Source organism: Lepidochelys kempii, chromosome 11, assembly GCF_965140285.1.
Source record: "Lepidochelys kempii isolate rLepKem1 chromosome 11, rLepKem1.hap1, whole genome shotgun sequence".
Classification (NCBI taxonomy): Eukaryota; Metazoa; Chordata; order Testudines; family Cheloniidae; genus Lepidochelys; species Lepidochelys kempii.
This window is the reverse complement of record NC_136390.1, coordinates 13776329-13789471: the sequence shown is the minus strand read 5'-3', so window position 1 is coordinate 13789471 and position 13143 is coordinate 13776329. Positions and strand designations below refer to the sequence as shown.

The 13143-nt window shown below is 41.3% G+C and overlaps 1 protein-coding gene across 1 annotated transcript in view; it reads right to left on the bottom strand.

Annotated features, from left to right (window-relative positions):
* The window catches only part of SCTR (secretin receptor), a 28600-nt gene extending 23160 nt beyond the window's left edge, over positions 1-5440 (bottom strand). Inside the window, exons 1-2 of the mRNA XM_073304707.1 lie at positions 5396-5440; positions 922-1048 (exon numbers count right to left, since the gene is read on the bottom strand). Of these exons, the coding sequence (XP_073160808.1) occupies positions 922-1048; positions 5396-5440 (172 nt within the window). The remainder of the gene's footprint in view (positions 1-921; positions 1049-5395) is intronic.
* Between the last annotated feature and the right edge of the window lie 7703 nt (positions 5441-13143).

Below are 13143 nucleotides of genomic sequence, written 5' to 3'. Positions count from 1 at the left end.
AATCCCTGCTCCTAACCACTGTCCTCTTCAATTGCTGGCAAATATGACCAACCAAATATGAAACAAGTGACCTAATATTCAACTACAGGGAATGTCTTAGGGGAAAGGAAACCTATTGTGCTTCCATGAGACACAGCATGAGGACTCTGAAAAATTAGATTGTGCCATAGAGTAAGTCCTCCAGGAAGCATAGAGATGCCACACTTCTTGTACACCCTTTATGCATCCATTTACTTTGCCTGTGAGGCACTGCACGCTGTGTAATAAAAGCAACAAAGTAGCCGAGGGCAGGGTTGGTCGCAGGCTGGGGCTGGAGAGTGGTAGTACACAGTGGTAGTACACAGTACAGCTACTTCTGTACACAGTTTCCTTCCTAACGAAGGGTTTCTCTTAAGACCTGTCTGCTTGTTAGTAAGATACCACTTGGACCAACCACAGTGAGGTCCTGGGGAGCAGGGCTGGGGCTATGATCAGATGTGTTGTAGGCAGCTGTTCATATCTACCAAGCAGATCTCTGCAGCACTGTACTTCATCCTTGGGCTTCCCTGAGTTTTCGCTCATCCTAACCAGCTGAAAGTTCAAGCTGCCTTCCCTCGACCAAGGGACATAATCATAAAATGAGGGTAGGGGAACTAAACACCCAACAAAGTGGGGCAAGGAAACTGCTTTGGACTTAACTATCTTGAGTAGCTTTGTATCATCTGCAAATTTTGCCACCTCACTGCTTGTACTCACGCTAAGGGCAAAAATCTGCTCTGAGAGCCACACGACAGATCTTGACTAATATTCTGTTCTCCCTATGGGTCAGCACTCCCATATATTTTCTATGAGAGTTTAAGCCTATAGAGAGGAACAGTGTTAGAGCTCATATCCACGGTGATAATCTGAGGTTAGAATTTTCCCCATAGATCCACCATTTACCTGAATTCATGAACTGGTCATTTTCAGATGTTCTGTTCTGTTCTTCCTGGGACAGCATCTCAGCACAGAGTTCTTCTTCCTTCCTCAGGACAATCAGCAAGTCACATACTGGTGGGGTAGCCTTGATCTGCAAATTTTGAAAAGAAGTTGAGCTGTTTGACTTTTTCTCTTGAAACATTTGCCACCCACAAAACTCTCCTTACACTAACGCTGTCTACGCAGCCTCATCATCTGATTCTGCATGACATTTCTTTAAAACAGAGCATATAAAAATAAACTTTTTATTTCATAGTATACAACCACTTTATGATTTACAGTGGGCCTGCTCCCCCATATTGACATCAATGCATTCAAGTTTTGGCCTATTATTACTCTAAATACTGTATGAGGAGCCCAGTTGTGTTCTGTTACACTGCAAAAACATCAGTGGGGTCTTGGATTATACTGGTGTAACTGAGTGCTGAGTTTGGCCCTACAGAATACTAGACCACAGAATTGTTGGGCATTCCCTAGGCCAGCCTTTCACTGGCAAAACTAGGCCAAATTCTATTGGTTGTACAAATACAATCCCATGAAAGTCAACACTGCTCATTCATTCAGAAATCTTGCTGCAAATCAGTGAGGCTGCAGGTAGTGACGTGAGCACATAAGTGCCACTGAGAGTTTTATGTAAAATTCATGGCAGTTTCTCTTTACTAATCCTGTAAATTGACTGAAATGTCAGTCAGCATTGAGAACCTTGAAGGAGAGGATAAGTACCTTGTGCAAAAGGATCCATAATAATTTCTAGTGCTGAGTCTGTTCCAAAGAACGGGAGTGAAATCCTGGCCCCCAAGTCTGTTCAAGTCAACAGTTAAACTCCCATTGACTTCAATGGAACCAAGATTTATTTTCTTCCTGAACAGAGTTTGTTCTTTTTAAAAGTGGATCATCTCTCATCCAATTGGTCTATTCTATTCAGTATTTCCTTCTTTTCCCCTACCCATTGTGCATCATAATACAGATTGAACCTCTCTAGTCCGGCACCTTTGCGGCACTCTGGAAGCCCTGGGAGGGAGGAGGAGGAGTTGGTAAGGACGGGGCTGCTGGCACATGAGAGGCGCGGGGGGAGGAGGGCAAAGGGGGGAGTTTGGTGCCAGTGGATGCTCCACACCCACTAATTTTTCCCCTTGGGTGCTCCAGGCCTGGAGCACCCACAGAGTCGGCGCCTATGCCGGACCACAGATGTTGCCGGACCAGAGAGTGCTGGATTAGAGAGATTCAACCTGCACAATGAAAGGTCACTCATTCATGTATGAGAAAAAGAACTTTTTGGAATCACACAAGCAGAGAATAGTCACATAAGAGAAAAATAACTATTCATGAAATCGGGGTTTATAAATCATTAGATCTATAACAAAAGCCTTCCAAAAAGAGGAATGCCTTGTTGGATTTAAACGTGTAAAGAAATCAAATTATAGTAACTATTTTCTGTTGTTAATTATAGATTGCATTCAATCATTTCTGAATTTTGTTAGGTGGCTTTTTTAATAAATGTATTTTTTATGGAAATCAATTACGTTATTAAAGAAGTTTAGTACATTTTCAGGACTTAGCAATACAACCCCAGCAGTCCTGATTAAGATATATTTGTGCAATAGTGTTTCAATTCAATGCAAAACATTAATTAAAAATAGGAAAATCACTAACAAAAACTGTTAAAGCAAGTGGTGAAAATGGCCTAGAATCCTCTAAAGTTGATATTAACTATTCTAGGAACGGGTCAGCAGATACAAAAAATAAATATTAATGACTAGGTTAATGATATTTTCAGAAACAGCATCACTTTTTTTCTTAAAACACCATACATCATCTCTGGGTATCATTTCCTTTAGGTCCCCAAAAAGTTATTTTAGAAATTTTAAAAAATATATATCTTTCTCTGAATTTATATTACACATTATTTTTCTATCCCTAGAATGTTTTTGTCTGCTTTTAACATATGTGTCTGTTTGGCAACTTATTAGGTATCTGGTTTGCCAGAGTAAGTATTCCCCAAACAGCATATGTTGTACATATACAATTTAATTTCTTAAAATGACTGGTTTTGGGGACCAAATCATGCTCATCTTACTCCCATGAGTTGTGTCATTGGCTTCAGTATCGGTAGCTGGATTTCACGTTCAACAGATAGTTAATGAAGAATTCAATTTCTGAGTTACAAACTTTGTTTCCAACTAAGAAGAGGTTCTATTGGGTCTGATCCTTCATTCTTTGATGTCAGTGGAACCGGGAGTATGCAAGGAATGAAGGATCTGGGCACATAGTGGGTCCAGTTCTGCAATGTGCTGAAAACCTCCTGCAATGTCCTGAGCATCCATTAATGCCGTGACCAGAGAACCATACAGTTATGGTTTCTAGTGTCTACAGTACACAAGTTCAAAGGAAACAGCCTGATGCTGCATTCCTTATACCCCATTGACTTTGAGCCCATCCAGTTTTCATTTCCTTGTACATTGCCTCTTTTCATGTTAGTGCAGCATGCAGCACACAAGCTTGTGTTTACTGAGGAAAATCAACATTTGATTCCAGAGTTTCTCAGTTGCTTTCCTATCTGCCTTGACTCAAATAACTCCTCCCTCCCTGAGCCTATGTTGTCCCTGTTTGAGGGTGGGGGCTGGGGTCCCAACATTTTCTAAAGGTTCTAAGTTTTAATTTACAAAAAAAAAATTTTTTTAGTTCTAGTTACGTAGAAAATGTTCCAAATATAAACAGCTCTAATAATTGGGTGTCCTGAATTTACAGAAATCTGCAATTCATGACATTTTCAATAACAATCAAGAATCCTTTTTCAGACATTTTTAAACTTGTGAAACTATCAGATCTATACATATTGAATGTAAATAGCAGCCATGGCCATATATAGCACATTGAATGTAAAACAAATCAGTATATTGTTGTGTTGTATGATAGTTGGGGGGTTTGGTTTCTGGGTTTGAGCGGGACTGAAAGAGAACAAAGGATTCTTGGACATGAGGCACAAAAGATGTAGGGAGATAGATGCGGGTGGTTGAAATCACAGAAGAAAGTGGGTGCTTTTGAAGTCCTCTGTAAAACAAAAATCTCAAGTACCCTTGGGCTAGAGCCTAAGAACCTGAAAACAAAAAGAAGAAGAAACTGGCACTACATGAAAAGGATGTTCCCTATTTTTATTGTGGAAGCTGATCGAAAAGCAAAAAGTCAGCAACCTGTATTCATCATGGAAACAGAATGCCTAGATCCAGCTTAATACAGTGGCTCTCCACTTTTCCAGACAACTGTACCCCTTTCAAGAGTCTGATTTGTCTTGCATACCCCAAGTTGCATCTCACTTAAAATCTACTTGCTTACAAAATCAGACATAAAAATACAAAAGTTTCACAGCACACTATTGCTGAAAAACTGCTTACTTTCTCATTTTTACCATATAATTATAAAATAAATCAATTGGAATATATTGCACTTACATTTCAGTGGATAGTATATAGAGCAGTATAAACAAGTCATTATCTGTATGAAATTTTAGTTTGTACTGACTTCACTAGTGCTTTTCCTGTAGCGTGTTGTAAAACTAGACATATATCTAAATAAGTTGATGTATCCCCTGGAAGACTTCTGCGTACCCCTGGTTGAGAACCACTGCCTTAATCCATTCTCCAGCAACCATGGGCCAAATTCCTGGCTGGTGTAAATAATCTGTTGCATTGACTCCAATAAAATTGTGCTCAGCTCATCTTCACTAGATGGAATAAAATTGTACTCATCTGCACCAGCTCATCTTCACTTACCCTGGGTGTATTCAAGTATTGATTTTATACTCGTTACAAAAAACTGGTGTAAGGTGACCAGTTTGCCATCATTTTGCTATTTTGCCAGGTTCAGCTATCCTTTGTAATTAGTTGATGGTGAGACACAGGGGTACTGGAGGGTGAATAACGGGGTAAAAACCCAATAACTTTAGGAATCTTATGCTAGGAAACCAAAATATATGTTGTTAAGCATGTCAGGATATTACATTCTTTCAGTCTGAAACAAGTGAGAAGTTAGTAATGCCGAACACATTTTTTTAAATGTACGTTTTAACCAGTTTCCCTTTAACCTTATGGCCCTGGTTCTCAGCTGATGCAGATCAGTATAGCTCCAGTGAAGTTCCTTGGCACTTTATAAACAGTTGCCTTGTAGATAATCACTTTTTCACCCACAGATCTTCAGGTTCTTTACAAAAGTGGGTAAGCATTATACGCCCCATTGAAAAATGGGGAAACTGAGGCACAGAACATCACCATGTCTTTCCAGGGTCACACAGTGAGTCAAGCAGTGGAGCCAGGAATAGAACCAGAACTCCTGTCACCCAGTCTGGTGTTCTCTCCATTAGACTATGCTGCCCCATGGAATGTGTGTATTTATGTCACGTGTGATTCCAGGAACTATAAAATAAGCAGCGGCAAATACTTACAATTAGAGTTGAAAACCAGAAAAGAATCACCAGGATGTGCCACATGGTCAGTTGCTGTCTGTTTCCTTCATCCCTATGCACGGGAGATCATCAGGCTATCATGCGCTCTCCACTGTAGCTTTCTCGGTCCCTTCAGTTTCTTTCACATAGTTCATTTTCCTTCTGGTCTCCTGGCTGGAATTAACTTTTATCATCCTGAGCCAATGCTCCTCTCCTGCTGCTGAACCCTAGACAGAATCAGCAATGACAGCAGCACCCCCAAACTTTCCTCCTGCTTTGCAGCAGGATCCTGTCCCAAGAATAACAAGCACCTCCGTTGAGCATGTTCCTCATACTGTCCTCTTCCCCTCTGTGCTATTATTCACTGTTATCGCTGCATGTCGGCGAGGAATGATCATTCCTCATGTTCCAATTGATAAGGGAACAAGCAGGGCTCCTGTGTGAGATGCAAGTTTCACAATGGCAGAGCTAATCTGTAAAGGGGAAATAGTAATTACCATAGGGCTTGGAGATGCACACAGCCCAGGAATAAGTGCCCTGCTGGGAAACAGGGCTGGCAGAATGTGATTCAGGCTGCCTGAGCCTTCTCCGCTGGGAACATGTGTTTCCAGAGAGCGTGCAGATGGGACAAGTGCAAGGAGAAATCAGTAGAGTGAAAGAGTTTCTATAGAGGAACTGTCACTTACCAAGCAGATGGGGTTGCAGGCAGCAAAGCACATTAAAGGAGATCTAAAGGCAGGGACAAGCTTCAGGGGTGAGAGTGGAATATGATCTGCTATTCACACCCCCTAAAGGAAGGAATCTAAATATTCCCCAGACTCCACCCTCAGCCACTGGAGCTCATAAAACCTCCAAGGGAACAGTTGTTCTTTTTTTTTTCTTTTTTTTTTTTTACTGCACTACAGATTTCAGGTCGCCATCACTTTCACCCACCTGCTGTACCTCTTGGTGAAATGTAAGTTTGTCCACCCCCTCGTGCTCCTTGTAGCGATTCCAGTGCTCCCAGCATCCTGTTCATGGCAGCCGAGCACTTTTCATTTTAATGGGGATGGCTGCCAAAGTCAACCATTTCAAGAGGACAAGCTCTTACATGGGTTGTGGGCTACAGGCCCAGGATTGCCAAACCCACGTGCTCAGAAATCTCCAGCTGCCGAGTTTATTCGAAGTTGTGAGTAAATTCAATCGAGCAATGACACATCCAACAAACCACACACGTGCAAACACTAATGGCAGCCTCAAATAAAGCAGAAATCTGTCAGTGCAATGAAACACCAGGATGCCCAGTTGTGGCAAGAACTGTCTTGAAGCACTCTGCCCAATCCACCCTTTCCCGTGGCACCAGGGCCCCCAGCTATATTGAAAAGAAAGGGCCATATGGGACTGAGCAGTCAAATAGGCCAGATCCAGATCAATATAGGAGCTGAGAATATGGCCCATTATTAGTGTAGTCCATGAAATAAAAAGCTGCATTCGTTTCTATCTGTGATGCTCCAGATATAGTATGGTGTTAAATGAATTTTGCATTATGGCTCTATAAGCAAACTAAACAAAGTGCACATTTTGAACTGTATTACTCAGATTTTTAGACTCTTTACACATCAAGCTCCAACTAACTTCAATTATAAGTGCTTGCTAATAACACCTTTCAGTTTTTCCAATACTTCTGTTAAAATTTCTCTGATTCGCCTCCTTCCCATGATTTGTAATCCTCATCAGATTTAAGTCCTGGATTAATTTGTCTCCATTATGATTTGACACCCATGCAATACATCTTTTTAACCTGATGTTTGGAATATGGATTTAAAGAATCACAGGTTGGAGTCACTAATATAAACCTTGATCTGTCAAACCCTTACTTATAATACCACTGAAGTCTGTGTGGTTGGTTACATGGTGAAAGGGTCTGTAGACTCAGGCCAATAGTTTGTGTAAAGTGATCAGATACTAGAGTGATGCACACAGCATAAATACCTCCATAGATAGTTTTACACTCAATTTTTAAGTGGACTTTTTTGTTTTAATCCATTAGGACTTTCTTTAACTTGGCCCTGTCAGTAAATTTCATCATTCTGGTTGTTGATCCTCTCATTCAGCCTAATTTATTCACTGAGTGTCATCCTCCCCAGAATAATTTACACAGCACTTTTCCAAATGCACATTTAGTTCAGATCCAGGGTTCTTGTACAGATAGAGAGGGAGATGCAGATGGAACCTGGTTATGGTTTGTACCCCAAGGTACATCTACACTCCAATAAAAGACCTGCAGCATAGCCTCGGGTCAGCTGACTCAGATTCATGGGGCTTGGGCTGTAGGGCTATAAAATTGCAGTGTAGATATTTGGGCTTGGCCTGAAGCCTGGGGTCTGAGATCCTCCCACCTTGTGGGGTCTCGGAGCCCAGGCTCCACCCCGAGCCTGAATGTCTACATTGCAATTTTATAGCCTTGCAGCCTGAGGCCTGCAAGCCCGAGTCAGCTGACCCAGGCCAGTCGCTGGTCTTTCACTGCAGTGTAGACAAACCCAAATATGACTTTGCAGATAGACAGATCAATAGATAGAACACTATCCCCGATAATGTCACGGCTAACCTGGTGGCTGAACTTTGTGACTTTGTCCTTACCCATAACTATTTCACATTTGGGGACAATGTATACCTTCAGATCAGCGGCACTGCTATGGGTACCCGCATGGCCCCACAGTATGCCAACATTTTTATGGCTGATTTAGAACAACGCTTCCTCAGCTCTCGTCCCCTAAAGCCCCTACTCTACTTGCGCTATATTGATGACATCTTCATCATCTGGACCCATGGAAAAGAAGCCCTTGAGGAATTCCACCATGATTTCAACAATTTCCATCCCACCACCAACCTCAGCCTGGTCCAGTCCACACAAGAGATCCACTTCCTGGACACTACAGTGCTAATAAACAATGGCCACATAAACACCACCCTATACCGTAAACCTACTGACCGCTATTCCTACCTGCATGCCTCCAGCTTTCACCCTGACCACACCACACGATCCATCGTCTACAGCCAAGCTCTGCGATACAACCGCATTTGCTCCAACCCCTCAGACAGAGACAAACACCTACAAGATCTCTGTCAAGCTTTCTTACAACTACAATACCCACCTGCAGAAGTAAAGAAACAGATTGATAGAGCCAGAAGAGTTCCCAGAAGTTACCTACTACAGGACAGGCCTAACAAAGAAAATAACAGAACGCCACTAGCCGTCACCTTCAGCCCCCAACTAAAACCCCTCCAACGCATTATTAAGGATCTACAACCTATCCTAAAGGATGACCCAACACTCTCACAAGTCTTGGGAGACAGGCCAGTCCTTGCCTACAGACAGCCCCGCAACCTGAAGCAAATACTCACCAACAACCACATACCACACAACAGAACCACTAACCCAGGAACTTATCCTTGCAACAAAGCCCGTTGCCAATTGTGCCCACATATCTATTCAGGGGACACCATCACAGGGCCTAATAACATCAGCCACACTATCAGAGGCTCGTTCACCTGCACATCCACCAATGTGATCTATGCCATCATGTGCCAGCAATGCCCCTCTGCCATGTACATTGGTCAAACTGGACAGTCTCTACGTAAAAGAATAAATGGACACAAATCAGATGTCAAGAATTATAACATTCATAAACCAGTCGGAGAACACTTCAATCTCTCTGGTCACGCAATCACAGACATGAAGGTCGCTATCTTAAAACAAAAAAACTTCAAATCCAGACTCCAGCGAGAAACTGCTGAATTGGAATTCATTTGCAAATTGGATACTATTAATTTAGGCTTAAATAGAGACTGGGAGTGGCTAAGTCATTATGCAAGGTAGCCTGTTTCCTCTTGTTTTTTCCTACCCCCCCCCCCCAGATGTTCTGGTTTAACTTGGATTTAAACCTGGAGAATGGTCAGTTTAGATGAGCTATTACCAGCAGGAGAGTGAGTTTGTGTGTGTATGGGGGTGGGGGGGATGTGAGAAAACCTTGATCTATGCAGGAAATAGCCCGACTTGATTATGTAAAGAGTTGTCACTTTGGATGGGCTAGCACCAGCAGGAGAGTGAATTTGTGTGGGGGGGTGGAGGGTGAGAAAACCTGGATTTGTGCTGGAAATGTCCCACCTGTTGATCACTTTAGATAAGCTATTACCAGCAGGACAGTGGGGTGGGAGGAGGTATTGTTTCATGATTTCTGTGTGTATATAAAGTCTGCTGCAGTTTCCACGGTAAACATCTGATGAAGTGAGCTGTAGCTCACGAAAGCTCATGCTCAAATAAATTGGTTAGTCTCTAAGGTGCCACAAGTACTCCTTTTCTTTTTGCGAATACAGACTAACACGGCTGTTCCTCTGAAACTAGATAGATAGAGTTATATATGCATGATGTCTTTGAGAGAGAGCATGGGACTAAACCATTATAATACTCTATTTGCTATGATGTGTTCTCTTTTCCTAATCTGCTTCTAAAAATTTCCTGAAGTGTTTTTCCCAGGTAAATGAAGACAGCACTGTACATAAGAACAGCCATACTGGGTCAGACCAAAGGTCCATCCAGCCCAGTATCCTGTCTTCTGACAGTGGCCAATGCCAGGTGCCCCAGAGGGAATTAACAGAACAGGTAATCATCAAGTGATCCATCCCGTCGCCTATTCCCAGCTTCTGGCAAACAGAGGCTAGTGACACCATCCCTGCCTGTCCTGGCTAATAGCCTCTGATGGACCTATCCTCCATGAATTTATCTAGTTCTTTTTTTTTGAACTGTACAAATCTCCTGTGTGCCTAAACAAATTCAGTTTGAGGCCTTTGGGATTAAACGCTGGAACTGAGGATGGTATTTTCAAGCCAAAAATAGTGCCACAGAGAGTAAAGATTTCTGAAGGCCACACCTCTTCTCCTTCTTGTAGTTCCATCTCTCTCTCCAACAATCATTCTGCAAGATCAAAGAACTTCAACCAGCACTGCAGTGAGGGTAAGATGGACAGAAGTCCATCCTCTCTGTTTGAAAGGCTGTGTATCTGGGGAATGTGAGTGGGGAATCTGGAAAAGCAGGAGGCAACAACTCTACCCTGTACTGCCCTGATATTTGATGTGATCAAATATCTGCTAAAGTCAGATGATTCTGTGTCTAGACCCGAGACAAAGTCATTGGTATCTGGGAGAGGAAACTTTGCTATTGAATAAAGTCTAAAAATTGAAGTTTGGAAGAAATTTTGGCTGTCTTAGGTGCTTATATGGGCCCCTTTAATGTAATATCTGAACACCTTACAGTCTTTCCCCGGGAGGTAAGGAAGTGCTATTGTCCCTATTTTGCAGATAAGGAACAGAGACACAGGGAGACTAAGTGGCTTGCCCAAGGTCACACAGGAAGGTTGCGGTAGAGCAGGTATTTGAACCCAGGTGATCCAAGTCCTAGGATAGTGCCCTAGACCCTACTTAGACCATCCTTTCTCTTCCACATAGTCTTCTAACCAAAAGAGGAATGTCACCTATACTAATTACAGCGGTTTGATTGCCTCTCCTGACGATCATGTAATATCAATTTATGACAGATCATTCAACCAGAAGAGCTCCCAAACTCACACAGTTTTCTTCTACCAATAGTATGCTGCTTCAAATTGATCTGTTTATTAAAAATCAATATCTATGTTTCTGTGAGCTTTTGAAAAAGAACTGTATCACTGTCTGTACAGCTGTTACCCGTACGAGTGTGCCCATGCATTTCAATCATAAAAATCTCTTCAGAGAAAAACATCTTGGGCAAAGTTTTGAACTAATTGTTATCAATGTTTTTTTTTTTTTCTGTTTCATGCAGAACAATGTAATGTGCTGATTAGTACAGAATGTATGTGTATCACTGCCCTCCCTGGGATAGAATTAGAACTTCTCAGTTATGTCTCATAGGCCACATACAAAAACCAGCTAATTGAGATTCTCTTCAGTTTACATGAAAATGGTGACAACCATGAAGCTCTAGGAACTATGCATTTGTTTCAGTAAGGACAAGATAAAAGTAAGAAGGATAAATGTCATGCAGAATTTTTCCACTAACGCTGCAGAAAGTGCGCCTATGTAAATGTAAGGCATATGGGTGTACTCCATTTTTAATTACTTGCAATTATATTTTATTAAATAGTAGGAATGAAGATATTGAGAGCTGACTTTTATGAGTTATTTTTTAAAAATGGTTTAATGCCTCTTGATCACATGTGTTTTGAGTTGAGAGTTACACTGCTATCTTCCATTTCTTTGGTTGCATTGTATTTAATAGAACAGAATTATTTTATTGCTGGAGTATAAAGAAATTTTAAAAGGGGCTTAGAAGCAATCACTTCCTCCAAATAAGGTGTCTACAAGACATTGTGCAAACAATGGCATGGACAGTAATATGATTTGTTCCAGATGTGTGCTCACTGCCAGGAAAAACATATACCAAATGAGAAAACAAGTGAAACTGCCATAAAATGCTTTATTAACAATGATGTTTTAGAGATCACAGAAATGGAGAAAGTAAACTAATATAGTCTTGTGTTCAACCTGCAAATCCCTTGTGCATGGCACTTCCACTGACTTCAAAGCAAGGGCCAGGTTTGAAGCCCCCCTACTAACCGTACCTTATCTTCAGCGACAGAGGAGTAGGTTATCAGGATAGATAGGTCACTTAGAAGTTTAAAGCCATGTTTCTCAACTTTTTAGGTTGGCAACTCCTTATTTATGGTAAAAAAAATTGCAACCCGTTTTTTATAAAAGCAGAAGTAAAAAATGTATCAATGATAAGCCGAGATAATTTGTGTTTGTGTTTTGAGAGATTGACAGAAAATACTTGACCTTGAAGAGTAAGGGTGGACTACGAACAGGCGAGAGAGATTTTCTTTACTTTCCATTGTAATCAAATTTTGAGTGCGCCACGATCCCCCCTCCTCCAGGGGCCATGGTTGAGAAACGCTGGTTTATAGGGATAGTCTAAGACCATGAAGACCCAAAATGTAGATTATGTACCAAAAAACAAAAAAGCCCTTTCCTAGGTTTTATCAAGGAAAATATTTATTTATTTATTTACACTTTCAATAAAAACTGTTTTAAAAAAAAATCCCCTGCAAGCATTTGCAGCCCAAATATTGCAGCACCCTGCTACTGTAGGAGAATCTGATATTGGTATTGATTGGAGACTAACTAGCAACAAAAGTGAAATTTCCTTTATCTGGGCTGATTGAAGTTCAAATAGGGGTTGACAGCAACTGTTACACAGCATCTAGCAAAACGGGGCGCTGATCCTGGATGAGTCCTTTGGGTCCTTCTGGTATCCAAATAATAAATAGTCAAATAGTATAAACAATGAAAAACATTTGGGCCTGATCCTGGAAGCTCTTACTAGCACAAGACATTCCACTGAATCAAACTGATCCCTGTGCAGAAGCACAGTGCCCATGCACTACTTAAGCCCTCAAAACAGAGTGTAGGTAGCACTTAAGTAGTATGGATGCTTTGAGTTTACCTCTGCAGAGAAATCAATTTCTCCCATTGCAAATAGCCTAATTAAAATCAACGAAATTACTAACCTCAATAAGGGCTTGCAGGATCAGGCCCTTTCTTTGTGTCTAGAATGAGATAAATAGGCAGCACAAAACCACACATGTAATTTGTCAAGCAATAGAGGTACAAAATGTTTCACCTTTAATTTTTTTTAGTTGTTAACATAAAAAATTGACAGTATTCATTGATTTTGT